Source organism: Miniopterus schreibersii (assembly GCF_964146895.1).
Source record: "Miniopterus schreibersii genome assembly, chromosome: 4".
Classification (NCBI taxonomy): domain Eukaryota; kingdom Metazoa; phylum Chordata; class Mammalia; order Chiroptera; family Miniopteridae; genus Miniopterus; species Miniopterus schreibersii.
In genome coordinates, this window is record NC_138105.1 from 68,306,336 (window position 1) to 68,328,150 (window position 21,815).

Sequence of the window (21,815 nt, forward strand, 5' to 3'; positions counted from 1 at the left end):
GTTCTCTGGCACCCCAACTCCCCCCCACCCACGCCACAGCCCTCAGCAGTTCCCTTTCCCCCAGCAATGGCCTCACCAAAAAAGCAGGTAAGACCTCACCCACTGTTTGCTTGGCCGCTGGGCTGCCAGGCCCCGGGCAGGGCTCAGGGCCCAGCCACACCCCTCAGGTTGACTAGTCTGAAAGGACAGCAACCAACCCGACTTATTTAAAATGGGTAGGGGCCAGGCAAGCGCTGAGAGCTGCAGCCACCGCGGGAAGAGAGCACAGCCCAGGCTCCTTGCCTTTCCACAGTTGCCTCTCAACTGAAGGCTGTTCTCCTGGCAGGTGCCAGCCAACCAGGACACATTCCGCAGTTACCTGGTTACGAGGGACCAATCCCACCGAGTTCCACCTGCTGGAGCTCACGGAGAAGCCAGTGACTTACAACCCCTTCCCCCAGACGTGGGTTTCCATTCATTGCCCACAGCCCAGAGCTTTCCAGCCCCGCGGGAAGCGCAGCGGGCATTCATTAATGCCAGCAGGCCTGTTCCATTAGTATCCCCGTTTCCCCAGGTCTGACAGCCCACCCATTTGATGTATTGCGCACTGAACTTAGTTACACCCTAATTGTTGACCATTTTTGTAATTAAATGCTCCTTCTCTCTATCTTCCAAAAAATGTTAGTTTTCACCTGCGCCTTGACTGTAGCAACCCCTGGAGCCCTGGTCCTGCTCTCAGTAAAGAGCTATGACTGTGTGTTTTAAATGAGACTCAAGGAAACATCACCCCTCTGCTTCCTCATAAGTGAAATAGGGACCAAACTTGTCTATCCCAGGTCAGAAACACAGGGGTTCACCAGTTTGCTTTTCTCTGTTTTTCCTTGTTTCCAGATTTTCCTTTTTTGCCAACAACAGTGCTTAAAGCCAAGCTTAAGGAAGCACAGAGAGGCACACAGAGGGACAGATGGAGACCCTGGCCAGGTCAGTGCTTGTGTCTTTTAGGCTGCTGGCCTTTCCCACACCCCAGCTCTTGGTCTGCAGTGGGGCTCCATGGGCCTGAGGGCCTGGGCAAGGGAACTGGGCCGGCTCTGCCTCCACACCTGTGGGCACACAGAGCTCCCAGTGCAAACCTCCTCTCCAGAGCCCCAGCTTCCACAAGCTGGCATGGAGTTGGGGCCTGGGCAAGCAAAGGACCCTCTCGTCTGGGAATGCATGGACTGGGGAGTACACATTGGGGCCCAGTGTGGTTTTGCTACATCTGAACTCCTTGGGAGCCCTGGAGTTAGAGACCCCCTTACTTGCTGTCCACCACCATGTTTTCCACAGCGCTACAGGACCAGCTCTGCTTGCTGTTCCAAACCTTGCTGTTCCCATTCCCAAAGGAGTTCACCTGACCCTGGGCTGGGTCTCCAGCTGCACCTCCTGCCTGCTGGACAGGCTAGGAATTGGCAGTTCTGGGACCCAGTGGAGCAATTTCCCTGCTCAACTGAGCTGCGTGCTCCAGGGCCTCATGTGAGTTGTATGAAATTGAGCCCTGATTGCTGTTGGCATGTCAATGGGTGGAACTGACCCTCTGGCTGACTGGTTGTGAGGACTGGCCATGGCTACGGTGGATGTGCTGATGTGGGAGGGCTGACCCCATGGAGTGGGATTCACTTTAGTGGAGCTCTGGTGCCTGCCTAGTCCACCCTTTGTGCGTGTCACTTGTGGGACTAATTGGCTGGTGCCCTGGTGTGCTCTGAGCTGGCCACCAGGTGCGTTGGTATTTGGGCCTCTTGGGAGGGGCTCTTGTGCAGGCCAAGGTCAGCCGCTTCGTGTGCCTGGCCTGCGGCTCCATGGTAGGAGCTAGAGTGGTCTGTAGTTGGTAGCTGTCTGTGCTAGGCTTGGAGTTGCCTGGGAGAGGCTGGCTGCCACTAGTGACAGCCGAGCTTGAGGCCATTTAGCAAGTTGTACAGTGTACTCTGAGGCCAGCCGCTCGCTGCTTGTTTGGGCTTTGAGGACCAATGAGAGATTATAGGTAATTCCACAGAGTAGGTAGAGGCCAGCTGCTTGTGAGGAAGAGCTGCTGAAAGAGGTTCGGGCCTGTGTGCTGGGTGGGTGGGGCCGGGTCTCAGGGAATCACCAGGGTGAGGCAAGTGGTGTTAGCAGATAGATGCAGGCTCAGGTTTTGCACCACCTGTGCCTGCAGGCTGGGTGGGAGGAGAAGCAACAAAGGAACAATGGCCTCTACCAGCACTTCTGTCCCAGACAGAAGGGCCCCTCCAGCTCTCACCCTGAAGGCAGACAGCTCAGTTCCTCCCTGACGCTCTTTTCAAGCTATTGTCCCTTTGCTGCAGCTTTGGGCTAGTGTTTGTGAGCCAGTGAGATTGTGCTCAGGCCTTTTAAAAGGATGCCTGGGTCTCCAGCAGCCCTCCATCTCATCCACACAGAATCCCCGCTGGTTTTCACAGCCGGATGTTGTGGGGACTCCTCTTCCCAGCACTGGTGCTCCGGGATGGGGAGCCTACTGTGGGGCTAAGACCCCTCACTCATCAGGAGGCACCTCCAAAGCGGATTTTCCACCACCACATATGGCTATGGGACCAGCCTGTTTCATGTCTCTGCCCCTCCTACCAGTCTCCACGTGGCTGCTTCTGCAGAGCCTTAGTTACAGGAATTCAATTCAGCTAGCCTTGAGGTGAGCATCGACCTACGATCCAGGAGATCATAGGGCACATGGTCAGGGCACATGTCTGGGCTGCAGGCTTGATCCCCAGCAGGGGCTGTGTAAGAGGCAGCTGATCAATGACTCTCTCATCACTGATGTTTCTCTCTCTCTCTCTCTCTCTCTCTCTCTCTCTCTCTCTCTCTCTCTCCCTCTCCCTTCCTCTCTCTGAAATCAATAAAGATATATTTAAAAAAATAATTTAGTTGTAATTTTGGTGTGGTCATGAGGGTAGGTGAGCACAGTGTTTGCCTACTCTGTCATCTGACCAGAAGTCCTGTCCTTACAAACTTTTGTCTGATTTATCAGTTTCTGACAGTGATGTGTTACACAATATATCATGGTATTTATATATTCCCTAAAACTTAGTTTAAAAAAAAGTTTTGATTTTAGAGAGAGAGGAAGGGAGCGGGAGAGAGAAAATGAGAAACATCAATGTGAGAGAGAAACATTGATTGGTTGCACACACCCCGACTGGGTATGGAACCCGCATCCTGGTCATGTGCCCGACTGGGATTTGAACCAGAGGCCTTTTGGTACATGGGATGATGTTCAGCCAACTGAGCCACACCAGCCACACCAGCCAGGGTGAAAATTAGTTATTTTTAATTGAATCTTTTCTCCACTATTCTCCCATGTAATCATCTTGAGTTTTAGTAGAATGTTTTTAATGTCTTGTTTTCAAAACTAATACTAATTTTCATACACTTATTTTTTGTTTTCCTCGTGACTCCTGTGATGGTTTTCTGGGTTCACATTTCTTCTTCCTGATGTACATTCTTTACTGGTTTTCTCAAGAACTTAGGAGAGGTCAACTTTGAGACTATATGTCAGAAAATGTCTTTATCTCCTTCTTTGACAGATAGCTTGGCTAGGTGCTTAGTTTCTTAGTAATTCTTTTTCCTTCCTTACTATTTAATATTTCTTAGCTAGCACATCTTTATAGAAATAAAGCCCCAAGGATGGTGAGAATAACTGAGACAATGCATTCCAAGCTTATCAATCATGTTGCTCAGCAGATATGAAGTTATCAATAGTGATAGCTAATATTATCATTATTAAAATCTTCAAAAAGTACATTCATTCTCAAAGAATGGCTGTTTAAGACTGAGGAGCAGAAGTTTGCACCAAAAAAAAAAAAAAAGGAATGGTTGTCATTACTGGGACTTTAATTTTTGGCCCTTGGGTGTCTTCAGCTGAGGTCATCTGCAAAATGTGTAGAGATCATACATCTGTTTCTGCAAACCCACTGCAGGACAGCACAGCTGGCCCCATGCCTGCGATGCTTTGAGCTGCTTACTGGGGAGTTTCTGCTATAACTGTCTTGTCAGATTCTGTGTAGACGTCTGAATAAAGACTCATTCTCTCACATTTTCCCCCTGAGTTTTATTCACTGTACATCCAAAGCAGACACTCTCTCTCTAGAGCCTGGGTATCACTCTGGATCCCTACATATCAAGTCATTTCAGGTCCCACGTCCCAGGCTGAATGCAGAGTCGAGTCTAAGCCATTCCTTCCAGCCTGTCCTATTTTCCATCTTGGAGAACCACGAAGAAATAGGAGCCACCGAGACAGGTTGATCTTAAGTCCTGACGAATCTGAACTTCAGAGAATGAAGTAGTGCCGTTGGCGCCTGAGATGCCAGGGCTTTGGGGTGGGAAACGTGGAGGAACAGAGATAAGTGTGGTGGCTTACACAAGTCAGGGGCGTGTGTTGCAAAGTTTCCTAAGAAAGGAAACCTCGCACTGAAGAGGATATGATTCAGTAGGACGGCAATTTCTGCTCCAGGTTTGCCAGTTCTGCTGTTCCTGAGGGATAAAGGGATGTGAAACCACAAGACAGAACCAGCAGCTGCCTTCAGGACTTAACGAAGGGGGAGGATTTTATCTTAGTTTCCAGTGAACCAGACAGGGGCCGTGTTGGGAAGGGCCCAGAGACTGACGGGCGGTGTGGCAGGTCTCTCTTCGGCCACACTCCTTTGGGCCCTAGCTGGGAACAGGGGCCTCTGGCAGACCGTGTCGTCGCAGCGTCCTCTGGTCTAGGCATGGCAGGTACTAGCATCATCGCTGGATCTCAAAATCGCCCTCCTTCTTCCGCAGGCACGTGGTGACCTGCCAAGGGGAGGAGGGGAGGGGGCCTCAGCGTGGACTGTTCAGCTGCCCGGTAGATGCCAGGGAAGAAGATGGCCAAAGCCAGAGGCCAGACGTGCCCTTCTCCTTTTTAAATTTAATTTTCTCCCTGTCCTTTTTGTCCTTTCCTTTTTTCCTCTTTTAACCCTTCCTGTTTTTCTCTCTCCCTTTTCACTCTCATTTGTTCTACCATTTCCCTTCTAGTAACCGTTTATGTCCCTCCCTCCCTCCCTCCCTCCCTCTCCCCTCCCCTCCCCTCCCTCCCTCCCTCCCTCCCTCCCTCCCTCCCTCCCTCCCTCCCTCCCTCATGCTGTAGCTTAACTGAGGTATAACTGACATACAATAAACTGCATACATTTAAAGTGAGTGACTGATAAGTTTTGATTATAACTTACTGAACCATCACCACAATCAAGATAAGGGACACTCATCACCCCACAGTGTCCTAGGGCTCCCTTGTTCTCCTTCCTCGCCTGCCGTTTGCAGACACACTCTCATTCCCAGGCAAACAGTGACCTGATTTCGGTGCCTACAGATTGGCCAGTATGTTGTAAAGTTTGTTTATAATGGGATCATACAGTCTCTTCTTCACCTAGCTTCTTCCACTCAGCAGGATTATTTGAGATTTATACATGTCCCTGCATGAATTAATAACCTTTTCCTTGCCATTGCTGAAGAAGGTTACATCGGGGGGGAAGTGTGTCACATCTTGGCTGTTTTCCATGTCAGGCTAGTCCATATAAACCACTTACAGACATTTGTGTACAAGTCTCTTTGCATAGATGTATGCTTTTATTTCCCTTGGGTAAACTCCAAGGAGTCGCAGGGCTGGGTAGGTGTATGTAACTTTAAAAAAAATACCAAGCTCCTTTTCACTAGCACTGTATGAGTTCCTGTTGCTTACCGACACTTGTTTCAGTCAGTCTTTATAATATGCTAGCGATTCTCACATGTAAGGTAACTACCACTAGGATGGACTTGTGACTTTTCTTACCTTTCCCTAATGGCTCCAGTTGTTAAGAAAACAAGCAGGCAAGCCACACACAGACCGCGAAAATTATTTGCAAAACGTGCCCATCAAAGAACTTGTATTTCAAATACAGTCATGCACCACATAAGAACAAGGGGGTGTTCTGAGATAGGTGCTGATAGGTGATTGCCTGTACAGCACGTTACTCTACAAAACAACACACGATTAAATCAAGCAGAGAAAATGGTGCTAGCAAGATGCAGTAAACACGAGATGTATGGGGCTGCTGCGGGAGTAACACGGCCTAGCGTTTTACAGCAAATGTTTTCATAAGTAGAAAGAGCACACTCTAAAATAATAATAAAAGTATGGTATAGTAAATACCTAACCAGTAACATAGTCCTTTATTATCACTAGCAAGTAGTGTGTACTGTATACAATTTATACTTTGGTGCAAGCGGAAGCGCAGTAGGTTTGTTTGCACCAGCATTAACCTCAGACACTTGAGTGACTTCTTTTGCCAGGACCTCATGATTGCTACGATGCCACTAGGTGGTAGGAACTTTTCAGCTCCATCATAATCTTAGGGGACCACCATCGTATATGTGGCCCATCGTTGACCAAAATGCTGTTATGCGATGCATGAGTGTATATAAAAACCTCTTACTACCCAATAGCAAGAAGACAAGTGCCACGTCCTCGCTTACCAGCAGACAGCAGATCAGGCATGTGATGAGCACCGAGAGCCCTGTCAGGCAGATGAGGATGACAGCCCAGAAGGGGAGGCCTGGGGACACAAGGGCTGGGCTGAGCCACCTTCCCCCAGGCCCGCAGGGACCTTGCTTTCTCCCCACGGTGCCTCAACAGTCCTTGACACGGATTGGCCAACTCCTGTTATCCCCCACGTTCTTGGGTGCCTGGTCCTCTTGGGTGAGGCACGGCACCAAGACAGTCCCTCCCTGCCAGGGGCTGCCGCGAGGCTTACCCGAGTCCCCAGCCAGGGCGTCGTGTCTGCTGGGAGGATACCCTGGGAGCGAACAGAATGCAGAGGGCATGTGAGTGTGTGTTACTCTGTTTAATAAAACTCTTCAAACACACAGGAAAATAGAACAATATCATAAACACCCACCCCTGGTTTTAGTAATATTTCATCCAATGAAAACAGATTTTGTCCAGTGAATAAATTATTAACACTCGCTGCTCTTGCCTCGTCCCATAATTTTTCATGGAAATATTAAAGCAGACACCACGATGGCTCACTCCACTTGAGTCTGCATCTCTAAGAAATGAGGTGCAGTGGCCTACATAACTGAAGGCCATTATCACACTACAGGAGTGTGTGAAATTAAATCAAATTCGTACCTCTGGGCATGGAAGACTGAAAGTGGGCTGGACCATCCTATGATCGTCAGGGGACAATGGTTCATCCCAGTTGGCAAGCACATGGGATCTCTCTAAATATGTAAATTCCCACTCACAATCTCTCTTCTCTGCCTGGAAACACATTCACCTCCTTCTCCTTTACTGAGTTGTTTTATACTCATTTTCCAGGATTCACCTACAATATAATTTCTTCTAGGAAGCCTTCTCTGATTACCACTCCCAAGTATGGATTGGTTTATATCAAATAATTTACTATTGACTATTGCCTATTCTGTTATTTTCAATTGCAACATAAACTCCATGAGGGTAAGGACACATTGCACCCATTGGGCATGGGGGGAGGGTTGCAGGTCCCCTACTTCTACAACTTCTCCCTAGCCAACTTCTTAAGATGTGCTGTCCAATACAGAGCTGCCACAAGGGGCTTCTTAAATTACAATTTATTTTAATTAAATACAATTTAAAAATCTGGTACCTCATCACATTACAAATCAGTACCAATAAAAATCAGTCCTATTAGCCATATGTCAGATACTCAATAGCTCTACATGGCTGATGTCCTGGACGGCACAGATAGAGAATGTTCCCATCAGTGCAGAAGTTCTATTGGATGGTACCGATCTACAGCAGTACCGGGAAAACTACAGCCATGGGCCAAATCAGGTCCACTGCCTGTTTCTATACAGCCTGTGAATCAGAAAACAGGTCCACCCCATCAAACCTGCTGAGGCTGGTTCACACACAGTTTGCTGCTGAAAGCCCTCACTGACCGCCTGGAAACAGGCTTTCAGTACAGAGAAGTACACAGAAGTCCAGAGCAGGGAAAGGACTAGCCTGAGGGCACAGAGCTGTCTAGGTGAAGGGCAAAGGCCTCCTATATCCCACTGGGTGTCCTTTCCTCTCCCTCAATAATGGGTAAAGCCAGGGGACTGTGCTACCTCCTGCCAGCTTGAGAAAGTTCAATGCTGACTCATCCCCAGGACTCCCAATTCCCAGACAAGTCCATCGGTGCAGAAGTTAGACCCCCACTCCCGCCCCAATGACTGGGAAGTCTTACCATCCACTAGGACACTGTCCCTGTCCAGGGTGAAGTTCTGCAGCTGGGTGCCATTCCGGGTCAGCTGCAGGAATTCCTCATAGACAGCAACTCTGTCCACTCTCAGTGCCAATGATGAGAAGTGGCACAGGGTGTCCACTCTGGTGTGGTTGCTGTGGGGGACAGACCTGGAAGCACATGGGATGCAGGGATATCAGAAAGTCTGCCCTGATTCTAGGTTCCCTGTTCTAGGTCCTGCCCAAGAAAACCTTCTGCAATGATGTAAACCTCTGTGTCTGCACCGCCCAAAGTAATCATTATTGGCCACCAGTTGTTATCGAGAGCTTAAAATGCGACTGGTGCCTGTGAATGAAGAACTGAATGTCTCATGTGATGTAATGAATAGTGAGAATACAGTAAAAATGGCTGAGATCAACTTTTCAAAAGTCCAGAAATGAACCAGAGGCTTGCAACAATCTGAGGAGTGATTAGTTAATAAAAACGGCTGAATCATGACAGAGGGAGAAGGCACCGTGGCATTGTAACCTGCACTAGTCCCATTCTGCTCTCACAGCGTCCTCAATAACTTTGAAAACCATCAATTTCAGAACCATGGTAACTGAAAAACAGCAGCCAAGTAGCCATAGTGGGTTTGGAGCTCCCCAAAATATCCATCCCAATTTGTTTCTATTGGACCTGTCTAGCGACCCCTTGAAATATCCTCATTTTCAGGGCTTGCCTTTATTTGTCTCAGAGTTTGCTCAGCAAGGAAAGTCTATCCTCAGGGAACTTTCTAAAAACAATCAATGGTAACTGTTTTGCATTGTAGTTACATGAAGCAATATTAGTTGAGGCAGGCAAGAGGTGAGCCAAAACTTAAAAGAAAAAATTGGAGGAATGAGATGTCCATAGTGGCTTTGAAAATCTCCAATGTATTTGAGAGGATCTAGAAGGCTGCAGGAGTGCAGGTCTGGGTGCATGCCCAGGAAAAACTTGAAAAGAGATTAATCACTTATCTCTACCTGAGAAGTTGGCTTACTATATTAAAAAAATTGGCTGACGTGATCCACCATAGTAATAGAATAAAGTACAAACACCACTTTATCTTAATACACACACAAAAGAATTTCACAAAATAGGTCTTCTTTGATTGAAAAAAAAAAACCCACACTCAACAACTTGGAGATTTTAAAAAGGAGATTTTTAAAAGGAATCTTCTTAACCTGATAAACAGCATCCAACTCCACACCCCCCCCCCCCCCCCATATCCCCATAGCTAATATTAGAGTCAACAGTAAAAGAAAATTTTCCCCTAAGACCAGGAACAAGACAATGATATCTGCCCTCATCTCATATGTTAATCACATGGTATTAGAGGTTCTAAATTGAGCACTTAGGTATGAAAAAAAAACGCATCCAGATTAGAAAAGAAGATGTAAAACCATTTACTTTTGCAGATGACATGATATTGTATATGGAACATTCTGAGAAACAAACATACACACACACACACAGTATGTGAATAATATCTCAATAGGCGTATAAAATACTTGAACTGCCACGTGGGGTTAGTGGCTACACTACTGGACATCGGGATTAGACTACTGGATTTTAAATCATCTCATGATAGCCCCCATATATGGATTGTGGATTCAGGAGCTGATTTCTTAAGGCATGTTTTCTACAATCCATATCCCTTGGACCCCAGAACCAGGCACCTCCATCTCTGCTGAGACATTGTTTGTTTGTTTTTTAAGTAACAGCTCCATATTCCTAGGGCTTTCTTCTATAACAGCCAGGGGTGGAGAGATTGTAGCCTAGGGATACTCCTACCGAAAAAAGACAGTATATCCTTTATGTAAAAGAGAAGGTTACAGAGTCACTAGGTCCTGATTGCAAACTCACCTGAATGCTAAAACTTGACAGTCAGAAAAAGAACTCTGGATGCTGCTGTTTTGGAAAAGCCGGTTGAGCTGAAAGACAGGGTAAAGTTTCTTTCATCAGAATCCCAGGCTGGGTGGCCTTCGAGAATGTTCAGCCACTGAGCAGACTTCTCCATCTATTTTTTCTTGGCTTAACAGAGACTAGTGAAGGTATATGTACCAAAAAAAAGCAAAAAAAAAAGCCTTGTTCCAGGGTGACTTAACTACATGACCCTGGGACAGCTAGTAAACTTCTCTGGGCCTATTTCTTCATTTGTAAAATGGGAATAAGAACCTTTATTCATGAGTTGTTATGAAAGTCATCATCTGACTACCTGGCATCCATAGGTCAGTCCCTACATGGGAACAGAGTGGACACCACCCCATTCTCACCACATTCTCCATACTTCTCTTGTTCCGCTGGTGTGTGGCGGTGCCTGGCTGGGCTATGTCCTGGACATAGAGTAGGTTGGTGACAATGAAATTCAGCTGGAAGTGCTGAAGGCTGGGACTGCTTGTTGGTTTGTCTGTGGGCAGATGAACTGATGTTTCCACTTCTAGAATAAAAAGAAAGTATAAAATTCCCATATCTGGGGAAGGTTTTAACAAGAGGTCATTTAAGCCAGTCTACTTATTTCTGGTAATGTGATCTGAACAGGGGTTTTTAAAGTAGGCTCCAGCCTGGCCGAGCTTGGCTCAGCGGTTGAGCATCGACCTAGGATCCAGGAGATCGCAGGTTCAATTCCCGGTCAGGGCACATGCCCGGGTGACAGGCTTGATCCCCAGTGTAGGGCATGCAGGAGGCAGCCGATCAATGATGACTCTCTCATCATTGATGTTTCTATCTCTCTCTCCTTTCCTCTATCTCTGAAATCAATTAAAAAAAAAGTATATATATATATATATTAAAATTGCTTAAGGTGGGCTCCAGAAGACCCTCCATCTACCTGTCCACCTTGAATCTAGTCATCTGTGTACCTGTGCAACCCCTTTCCATCAAGGATTGTGAGAGTTTCCTAGGATGTCTGGCAGAGGAGACTGGGCTCTCTGAGGCATGGCTGGCAAGTGCAGGTGCTGACCACACCAGCAGGCATCTGTCGCACACCTCTGCCGACCTAGGTTCCTAGTGTGTCTTGCTGCCTCTGGTCTTCTTCCCCTCCCAATCCATTCTCCATGCAGCACCCAGGATACAGCCTTTTGAAAGCAGAACTCAGAGTGTGTTGTGTTCCTCCACAAACCATTCCAGTGCCCAGGAAAGTCCCTGACCACCTCTTTAGCCTCAATTGTTGCCTCAGCTCTCACCTCTCCCATGTCAAAGTGCATGCACCAGCCACAACACACTTCTTATAGCTTCACCAAATATGCCGTGCTCTTTCTAACTTCTAGGTTAAAGACACATGTAGCACAACTGTCAATCTCTTCCCACAGGCTAGGTCATGTTCTCCATCACATCTGCACTTCTTCATCACTTTCTTATGAAAACGTTCTAAGACAGGGATGTGCGTCCCTCCCTGAGGGTCCCGCAGGCTCTTGAAATCCCCTTATAGAAATTTCACAGTGGCCCGGCCGGGCGTGGCTCAGCAGTTGAGCATCGACCTAGGATCCAGACAATCAGGGTTTGATTCCCGGTCAGGGCACATGCCCGGGTTGCGGGCTGCAGCCGATCAATGACTCTCTCATCATTGATGTTTCTATCTCTCTCTCCCCCTCTACTTTCCTCTTCCTGAAGTCAATAAAGATATATTTTTTTTTAAAAAAAAAGAAATTTCACAGTGTTATCATCAGAACCTATTTACTTGCATTAAATATTAGTTAAATGAATGAAAGAATAAATGAATCACAAATAGATGGCCTAAAAAGGCAACTCAGGGTCCTCCACATTTGAGGCTGGAAAAATTTACGTGTAAAAATAAGTATTCCTTTGAGGGTAACTGCTGCATGTTCTCTTCCTTACTCTTGCTGGATGACCCACTTCCATGAACATGGGTCACCAGCACAGGCCTCCAAAAAGTACCACATCTTCCTCCAGAGCCTACGTCCATTCCATTGCCACTGAGAAGACCCATCCTTCCTCAAAACCCCATCTCCACAACCATGTAACCAGTCCCCCATCTTGTACCTGTCACTTGAATATCTACCAAATGGTAGGTGGCACCCAGCCAGTGGGATGAAGCATTGAGGGTCTTGTCTAGAAAGACTTGCTTCACCATGCTGAGGTCGATGCTGGAGGAGAACAGCTCCTGGATGGTGACTGACACAGAGCCCAACCTGAAGTCAAAGACCATGGGGACTCAGCCAGCGTCCAACACCAGCAGTGTCCCCCGAGCTCCTGCTTTATAGATTCAAAGAACTAGGAGAGTCATCTGGCTGCCTCCTCCCTCAGGATAGAGAAGAAACCCTGACCAAGAAGGGAAGGTTTTAGGAGTTGGGAATAAGGGCAATAAGTAATACTCATAAACATCTACTAGGCACTCCTAAGAAGTGACTTACACATTCTCTCACCATCACAGTGGGGGAAGGTATTATTACAACTATCCTCATGTTGAACACAAAGAAACTGAAGTTTAGAAATATTCCAAGTTCAATATTAAATTCAATATTCAAAACAATGTGTCTCATGATCCTCCTCTCCAGTGTAGATGTCCTAGTTCTTCTACTCGTCCCTCAGAGACCTGGGTACAAACCCAGCTTGGACAGTTCTTGGGCTGTTCATTTTGCTGAGCCTCAGTTTTCCCATCTGAACAATGGGGACAATCATTGTATCCACATCATGGGGCTGTGATGAGAATTAAATGATATGATCATGCATGAGAGTGCTCGGCCAATGCTTCTAATCTCCTCAACTTACTTCAAATCAGTAACCAGGCAGGAGCGGAATACATCTCGTAGCTGGCTGCCTCTGTAGAGTTTGGTGACCTAGAATAAAGGGGGGCAAGAGTGGGTGATATGGCGGTCTCTAGGGGCTGGAGGCAGCCACTGGAGCTAGTGAAAGAACAAAGGCCTTGGAGCAAGGGAGAACCGAGTTCAAATCCTGGCTCTGCCCCCAACTCACTGCGTGATCTCAGGCACACAACTCCCTTTTCCGAGCCTCACTTTCCCAATCTGGGAAAGGGGGAAGGCAGACATGCCTCTGCTTCTGGAAACTGACAAAACTCAGAAAAATTGGGTAAAGTGAAGTGTTGAAGCAATCACTTAATCGATGTAAGTTAAACAGAGGAATGAGAGGGGCACCCAGAGCAAGGAGAGATGAGATGGGTGAGAGAGACCACACCTTGTCCTGGATGTCCCTCAGTAGGGCAGCGTACTCGGAGGACATGGGGTCTGAGTTGCTGAGGTTCCGGTTGATGATGCGGAAATTTAGCTGGTACTCACTCTGAACAGATAAACTCTGGGGGGAATAGCCTAGGGCCATGAAAAGGAAGAAAACACAGGTGAAGATGCTCAGCTTCTAGCACAGAGGCATGGTATCACAGAGGGCCCCTGACTGCTATCAGAATCAGCCAAAATAAGCCCCACACCCTGGCGGGCTATGGGGGTTCCCAAATGGAAAGTCACCCAGAGGGGGAAATGGGAGTTTTACAAGAATTCTTCTGAGCTGAGCTTTTATGTTTGTGCTTATGAAGTTACCACTTCGTGGAATACCTTTCCACACTCTTCTTCTTGGAAAACTCCTATTCATGCTTCAGAAGCCCAAAGATATGGAACTCCTGGAGGGTAGGAACCCACCCATCTATCTTGTTCTAGTCGTGCCCCAGTGCCTAATACAAGTCTGGGCACATAACATTTTTCAGGAAGCCTCCTTGACTTGCCCCCTCCCCCATCTCTGCTCCCACAGCAACCAGTTATATAGTGTTGCTGCAATTTTTGTGTCCCTCAGTAATCATTAGTTCACTTCACTGAGTTTTCAGGGACAGAAGCTTTGTCTTTTATCTCCATACCCACCCAGCACATGGTTTGGGACAGAATTGTCACACATACGTGTTTGTGAAATGAATGAATGGGAACTACAGCAGATACCTACAAATGAGGGGCTGAGATTCTCGAATTTCATCTGTTCACTCACTCATTCATTCACTGAGTACTAAAATGTGCCAATATATTAAGAACCAGCACCACAGTAGACAAAACTTGATTTTGTAGAGTTAGATAATTAAACAAACAATTGCAGTGAAGTGTGGTAAGTGTTGGCATGGTGCACATCTAGGTATTATGGACCATGTACCAGGGTTTCTCATCTTCAGAACTACTGCTGTTTGGGGCTATTCTTGGTGGTGGGGTTCTCCTGTGTATTGAAGGATATTAGCAATAACTCAGCCTCTGTCCACTAGATGCCAGTAGCACCCTCTCCCAATTTCGATAATTAAAAATATCTTCATTGTCCAGTGTCTATGGGGGTGGGCAGAATTGTCCATGGGTGAGAATGACTGGCATAGAAGAACCTCAGAAGAACCCTGTCCCAAGAGATATCATGTGTCTGTATTTTGGTTTTGAATTAAAATTTATTACATTAATTTGGTTAAAGAATTTCATGTTATTTACCTGAAATAACAGGAGATACCTTCCCCATGGGGGTTGGGGACGGTATCTCCCAGCCAGACCTTGGACTGGTTTCTTAAAGAGGAAATAAATGGTCTCTGTAAATTCAAGTTTAGCATAAACACTCACCATTGACGAAGAGGCTGCCCCTGACCAGGGTGTAGGGGTTCATCTGGGTGACACTGTGGGTCAGCTGGCTTAGCTCCCAGTAAAGTCGTTCTCTGTCTAGCCCATGGTCCAAGGGGTCAGAGTGGTAGGTGCAGATAGCATCCACGCCGGTGGCTGCCCCATTCTTCTCAGACCTGGGGAGAGAGGGAGGTGGGGACTCTAGAGAGAGATCCTGAAACTTCTGGGTGTCGGGGCCAGAAAAATGAAGAGGCAAATGTGAGGTCAGCGGGAAAAATGGAAAGGGGGTGGTCACCAAAAGTGCCCATTGCTGGCAAATGTTCAGAGAAGAGTCTTACCTGAGGGACATCAGTCTGCAACCTGAGTAGTAGGGGCCCAGACTGCTCTTCGTGAACAAGGATCTGAGCTGGAGAGGAAGGAGGGTGGGCAGGAGGGTTGGGTGAGGGGCTGGGTGAGATTCGCCCCACCAGGAGCTGCCAGGACCAGGGTCTCACCAGGTGCTGCAGGACCCTCTCGGTGGAGTTGAACGTGGCCAAGCCATTGCTCATGTTTGTTGAATACTGGAGGTTGGAGATGGTAAAGTTGAGTGTGAAGGTCTCCAGGTTATGCAACAGAACTGTAAGAAGAGAAGGGGAGAGATGGCTGTCACTGAGAGCTGGCCCGAGTCCAGATCACAGTCCTGCAATCATGATAATCTGTTGTCTTCTTTTCCAGGGGCACCCCACCCACCAGCGTGGTCAAGTCAAAGCCATCATATCCACTCAGTAGTATGAGTATTACTCACCTCACCTCCGCGCAATACCAGTTCCACATGTGGAATGACCCTCACACACCTCACCTCTCTCCAGCCCTCTCCTAGCCCAGGTCCGACCTTCTCTCACCTGGACCAATACCCCGGCAGAATCCCTTGGAGACCCTGTCTAAAAGACATTCTCTACACTGACTACTAGAAGAAATGTTCTTAAATGAAAGTCTCACTATGGTCACCACTGTTCTATATCATCCATGACTATGGCCTTCAGCATTGATCTGGCCCTCAAGTTCCTTTCTAATCTTGTTCTTGCCAATCTTTCAGTTCCATTTATCTACCTACTCCATCTTAAGCCTTATATCCAAGCAAACCAAATCCCTCTCAGTTCTCTACACTATGCTGTTTGTGCCTACTGACCCTTTGCTCATAGAATCCCCTCTGCCAAGGACTCCCCTCTCCAAGCCCTGTTAGCCCAGAGCACCCCTCCTCATGCTAAAGGCTTTGTGTGGGTGAAACACTCACCAGAAAGCTCTTCCCTTTCAATTTACACCAGATGCCTCTTCCCCAGACATCCCACATTGTGTTATAATGGTCTGTTAACCTCACAAACCTGGGGCCTCCAGGAGGGGAGGCATTGAACTGAACTGTTGGTATAATCCTTAAGGTCAAGATGGTTACCCTAAAACCAGAGCTTCACACCCTAGCTTCCCAGTTCCTGTGTGACAATTGTCTGGTGGAGGTATAGGGCTGGAGAGCTTCTCTTAGGAAGGAAAGGGGGCCCCTCAAATACCTGTGGTTGCTTCCGGTTGCACAGGTGATGATGAAGTGGGCAGGGGTGGGGTGGCTGGCTCAGGAGCTGTGGGAAAGGCAGTCATCAGGGAGGGACAGAGCCCCCCCACCCAACCCCCTGGACACAAAGTGGGCAAAGTCCCCTCAGGCTCTCATGGGCTCCACGCACGTGCGTATCAACAATGGGAGTGAGGAGAGTGACTGTGTGAGTAGAGGGGTGAGCAAAGCTGAAAAGGAAATGAACTCAGGGGAGTGAGAGCGGGTCAATGAGAGAGACTGAATGAGGGGACACAGCAGGGTGGGCAGGAAATGTGCAGCCACGTGGGACACCTGGGCGGGCAGGGGGAGAGTGAACAAACGAAGGGTCAAAGGGAAAGCAGGGCAAACAAAGACAAGGGAGAGAAGTTGGAGGGATGAAATGAAAAAAGGAGGGAAGGGCATAAGCAGGGAGGGACAAACAGGTCAGAAGGATGGGTGGACAGATGGGAAGCTGGAGAGATGAATGGAAGGACAGAAAGAAGACAAACAGGTGCCTAAGCAGAAAAATGGTGGGAGGGAGGGAGGAAGGATGGGAGGGAAGAGCGGAGAGGGAGAAAAGGTGTCTGAAAGAAGGGATAACTGGGCTAATGGGGAGCAGGTGACTAAAAGGTAAACAAAGGGCCGCTGGATGAGTGCATGGACAAATCTGGCCTAACCACTGAGCAGCCCCGGGGGGATTTTGTTGTCAGGAGGCATGGCCTCTAAGTCACTATCTGACCCCAACCCCTATCCCTGTGGGGAATTCTTGTTCAAATTTCTTATTCCAAACCAAAGGGATGTGGAGAATTTAGAAAGCCAATACCATGGATGCAGGTCCAAAAGGAGGCCAAGGACTCAGCATTCTCCCTCCCACTGACACCTTGGCCCCACTCAGGAGACCAGCCTGAGTTTGGGGCAAGTGCCTTTTGTCCGTGAGGAGAACAGTTTGGCTCAAGACCCATGGAGGTTGAAACGGGCACGGGAGGCAAAGATACGTACTTGTAGGAGGCTCATCTGGGCCACGTTCATTATAACCTGGAAACAAACAATCACAAATAAGGGGAGGTGGCAGAACAATCCCAGGTATTCCATGCATTTGACCATGTGGGGCCCCTGCCCGGGTTCTTTTCCCTACGTGTACCAGTGAGCATCTGCGCATCTTCTAAGATGAGACTCAAATGTCATGTCCACTATAAAGACTTTCCTGATCTTTCCATTAAAAACAACCGTTCCCTACCCACCTATCCAGCACGCCCCCAACAAGAGACTCTCACACATTTGTTCATACATTTATCCCCCCACATATCCGTATACTCCACGATCTTCCCTTCCACCCTCCCTCCCATCTATCCCTCCATCCCATGCTTATTTATTGAGGCTTACTACGTGCCAAGTTCCATTACATTTGGGGAATACTCTCAAACTACACCCACTTGGGCAAATTACTTAACCCTTCTAAGCCTTAGTTTATTCATCTGTAAAATAGGTTTAATCAAGGATCAACCTTACAGGGTGGCTGGCGGGGGGAGAGAGAAGAACCAGTGTGGAGTAAGAGAGTCACACCTGAGTTTGTCTCAACTTTTCTCCTAGAGAACTGGTAAATGGGAACCCTCTGGAGTCAGGGGGTGGCCCCAGCGCAGTGGGCTGAGGACTGCTAACCATTGAGGTAGAGGCTGTCCTTATCCAGAGAGTAAGGGCCCAGCCAAGTGATGCCGTGGGTCTGCCAGCTCAGCTCACGGAACACCTGCTTGGCAGGCAGGCCTGGGCCGCCGGGGGGCTGGCGGTAGGTGCAGAGAAAGTCCACCCCGGTGTTGGCGCCGTTCCTCACAGACCTGGGGGAGAAGAGGTTCATCTCTGGGGGATGCAGTCACTCGGCCCCTCTCCACCTGGGGTCACTGTACACCCCGGATCCTGTGTTTCGGCCTGTTGAATCTTTCCCAGTTTCTCCACATGGCTACACTCCATCACTTGGGATCTCTGCACTTGCAGTGACTTCTGTCTGGAAGTCTCTTCCTTCCTCTCCTTACCTGGGCAGTTTCCTGCTCACCTTTCAGGTCTCAACTTAGACACCTCCTCTTCCTCCAAGAATCCTCCCAGGAGGGTCAGGGATCGCTTCTGTTTCCCACCATGCCCTGTGATGCCCCCATCTCAACCCTGGTCACTGTTTGTGAGCATGTATTATTTGTCCCTGTTCCCACCAGACGGTGACTTCCAAGAGGTCAGGGAATGGGACAGTCTAGTTCATTGCTGTTGTGTTCAACCCCCAGCACTTAGCACATTGGCTGTTCCCTGTAAAAACCAAAGTCCTAATGAATTAATTAACAAAATGTGATATATACATGCAATGGAATATTATTCAGCCTTAAAAAGGAAGAAAATTCTGACATGCTACAACATGGATGAACCTTAAAAGACTTATGGTGATTGAAATAAGCATCACAAAAAAACAAATACTATATAATTCTATTCATATGAGGTACCTGGAGTGGTCAGGTTCATAGAGACAGAATGTAGAGTGGTGGGTGCCAAGATCCAGGGTGGAGAGAATGGGGAGTTGTTGTCTTGTGAATACAGAATTTAAGTTTTGCAAGTTCTGGAGATTGGTTTTACAGCAACGTGAATATACTTAACACTACCAAACTGTATACTTAAAAATGGTTCAGATGGTAAGTTTATGTTATGTGTATTTTACCACAATTACAAAAGATCAATTCCTTCAGGACTCTACACAGTGTAGACCCTGACAATATCTCAGATCTCATCCCCTCCCTCTTTCCCTTGTTCTCTCTCTGCTCCAGCCATACTGGCCTCCTTGCTGTTCAGTGAACTTGGCAAGTTCAATCCTACCACGGGACCTTTGCACATGCTGCCCTCTCTGCCTAGAACCATTTTCATGGCCAAATCCTTCTTGCCAACTGGGCCACAGCTCAGATGTCGCCTCCTCAAGAGGCTCCCCTGTGCCCCTGGGTAGACCTCCTCTCCCACTGCTCTCCTCTTGGGTATGCTTCGCATCACCTTATGGCATCTGAAAGCCTTTTACTTCAGCACCGACTCTCCCGATTCCTGTCTGTTTTCTCCACTAGATAAGGGCAGAGGCAGGGCCTGTCTTGTCGCTGTGGCACCTACCACCTTCCTCAGAGGAGCTGTACCATCATGTCAGTTGAATGAAAATACGAATTGAGAAGTCCTTCATAAATACCGACAGAACAAAGTCTGACCCGGAGGCGTGAGAACAATTGCCCAGTGGGTACAGAGTTTTTGAAACTAGATGGTAATGATGGGTGTACAACATTGTGCACATAATTGATGCCACTGAATTGTGCACTTAAAGTGGTTTAAATGGATCCTTTTGTGTCTATATGTATTTTATCACAATATAGCAAATTAATAATGCAATATTTTTTAAATGGATGTAGAAAAGGCCCCTCCAAGAGTAGCCTGCAAGCAGAGGCAGCTCCCGCAGTCAGAAGTCCATGTCCTTTGGTGGTGGGCTATGGTGGGGGGTTTTCTCACCTTAGCGAGGTCACCTTGCAACCTGCATATCGGGGACCCAGGCTGCTCCTCCTGAACAAGCGGCTGAGCTGGAGGAAGGAGAGAGGCCATGTTGGTCAGAGGCGAGCAACAGTCCCCGTGGCGGGTCATGGCGAGGCGGGAGGGGTAAGCAGGCCTCTCACCAGGTGCTGCATGAGGGTGTCTGTGATGTTGAACGTGAGGGAGCCCGGATGGCCCATGTTCGCTGAGTAGCGCAGGTTGCTGATGGTGAAATTCAGCGTGAAAGGCTCCTCATGGACCTCCGCAGCTATGGTGGGTGCAGAGAAAGCCGAGGCTCGCAGGGAGGCGGGGGGGCCCAGTGTCTGCTTAACAGAGGGGCTCCAGGGGGCCATGTCCTCCTCCTGATAAGCCTGAGGGTCACTTACTAATGGAGACAACTCCAGCAGAGAGCGGAGCAGGCTTAATGTGGGGGTAGCGAGATTGGTTATTTCTACCCAGATGCAAGAATGGAGGGCTCTGTGAACACACTTGGCTTTGTACTTTCCCAAGAGAAGTCTCCAACCTGCCACGCTGATGAAGAACTGATGACCCTCGGTATTTTTATTCTCTCTGCTCCCATCTCTATCTTTGTCTCTCTGTACCTCAGGCTTTCTCTCTTCCTTTCCACAGATAGACAGACAGACCGACAGAGAGAGAGAGAGAGAGAGAGAGAGAGAGAGAGAGGGAGGGAGATGATAGATATCTAAATCTATATTTATATCTATGATAATTGTTGGCTTTTTAAACTATTGCATAGAGAAGATGGCATACCTGTTGTAACGGCAGGAGACAGATCTATTTCTTTCTCATCTATCTTTCTATGTCATCTATCTATCTCTCTATCTATCTATTATCTATCTATCTATCTATCTATCTATCTATCTATCTATCTATCTATCTATCTATCTATCTATCATCTATCTATCATCTATCTATCCATCCATCTACCCATCTATCATCTATCTCTCATCTCTCCCGCCATCACAACCAGGTATGTCAACCTTCTATGCATTGATTTAAAAAGGTTACAAAACCCTAGCAACTATAACCAACCTCTCTGCACCTCAACTTACTCACCTGTGAGATGAGATAGTAACGATTCCTACTTCAAAGGTTGCTATAAGGTTTAAACAAGTTAATTTTTGTAACGTGCTTAAGCACAGTGCTGAGCCCAGAATAAGTGCTATATGAGGATTCATTACATAAAATAAGGAAATACTTTCTTACTGTGCCGAAGCTTTTTACATGGATAAAAATAATCTGGGTACTAGAATTACCCATGTTAAATAAAGGAGGAAACCAAAGCACAGAAATGGTAGTCTGCCCAGGGTCACATGGCTGGAGGGAGGGAGGCTCTGGTTTGGACCCCAGACTTTGCTTGTGAGCACCCCTGTTGTGCTCTGGCTCAGACTCATGCAGCTGGCACAATGTTCAATAGTTGGGGTGACCTGTGTAAACCCCAATAGAAGTAGCATAAATGAACATATAATGCAGGTAAGATCAGTGGCCCCATGGCTTGACTCTAGAATAGATAAGTGATGCGGGGCAGAGTATTTAAGACAAAACTCTGGGGGAAAAGCTTACCTCACTCTGTTCATCACCCCTTTCAAGCTTCCTTCTGTCCATAATTCTTCTACCTTTCCATCCACCTTTCTTTTCATCCATCGATGGGTCCTTCCTTCCTTCCTTCCTTCCTTCCTTCCTTCCTTCCTTCCTTCCTTCCTCCCTTCCATCCATCCATCCATCCATCCATCCATCCATCCATCCTTCCAGCCAGTATCCCTTCCTGCCTTGCTGCTTCCCTCTCTTACTTCCTCCCATTTATACCTCCTTCTATGTGTCCTTCTGCCCATCCCTCCTCTTCCCCCTCTTCCCCCATCTCTTCATCCATCTTTCACTCTTCCCATCCCCCTTTTCTTCCTTCCGGCTGCTCATCCATCT

The 21,815-nt window shown here is 47.7% G+C and overlaps 1 protein-coding gene across 1 annotated transcript in view; it reads right to left on the minus strand.

The window, feature by feature from the left end:
* Window positions 1-4,050: 4,050 nt before the first annotated feature.
* Window positions 4,051-21,815, minus strand: part of MUC16 (mucin 16, cell surface associated) — a 58,884-nt gene continuing 41,119 nt past the window's right edge. Inside the window, exons 40-56 of the mRNA XM_081135770.1 lie at window positions 20,018-20,142; window positions 19,857-19,924; window positions 18,003-18,175; window positions 17,343-17,378; window positions 16,327-16,392; window positions 15,280-15,401; window positions 15,124-15,191; window positions 14,789-14,961; window positions 13,395-13,525; window positions 12,972-13,039; window positions 12,243-12,391; window positions 10,517-10,680; window positions 10,107-10,174; window positions 8,223-8,389; window positions 6,768-6,809; window positions 6,490-6,569; window positions 4,051-4,794 (exon numbers count right to left, since the gene is read on the minus strand). Of these exons, the coding sequence (XP_080991896.1) occupies window positions 4,744-4,794; window positions 6,490-6,569; window positions 6,768-6,809; window positions 8,223-8,389; window positions 10,107-10,174; window positions 10,517-10,680; window positions 12,243-12,391; window positions 12,972-13,039; window positions 13,395-13,525; window positions 14,789-14,961; window positions 15,124-15,191; window positions 15,280-15,401; window positions 16,327-16,392; window positions 17,343-17,378; window positions 18,003-18,175; window positions 19,857-19,924; window positions 20,018-20,142 (1,751 nt within the window). The 3' untranslated portion in view covers window positions 4,051-4,743. The remainder of the gene's footprint in view (window positions 4,795-6,489; window positions 6,570-6,767; window positions 6,810-8,222; window positions 8,390-10,106; window positions 10,175-10,516; window positions 10,681-12,242; window positions 12,392-12,971; window positions 13,040-13,394; window positions 13,526-14,788; window positions 14,962-15,123; window positions 15,192-15,279; window positions 15,402-16,326; window positions 16,393-17,342; window positions 17,379-18,002; window positions 18,176-19,856; window positions 19,925-20,017; window positions 20,143-21,815) is intronic.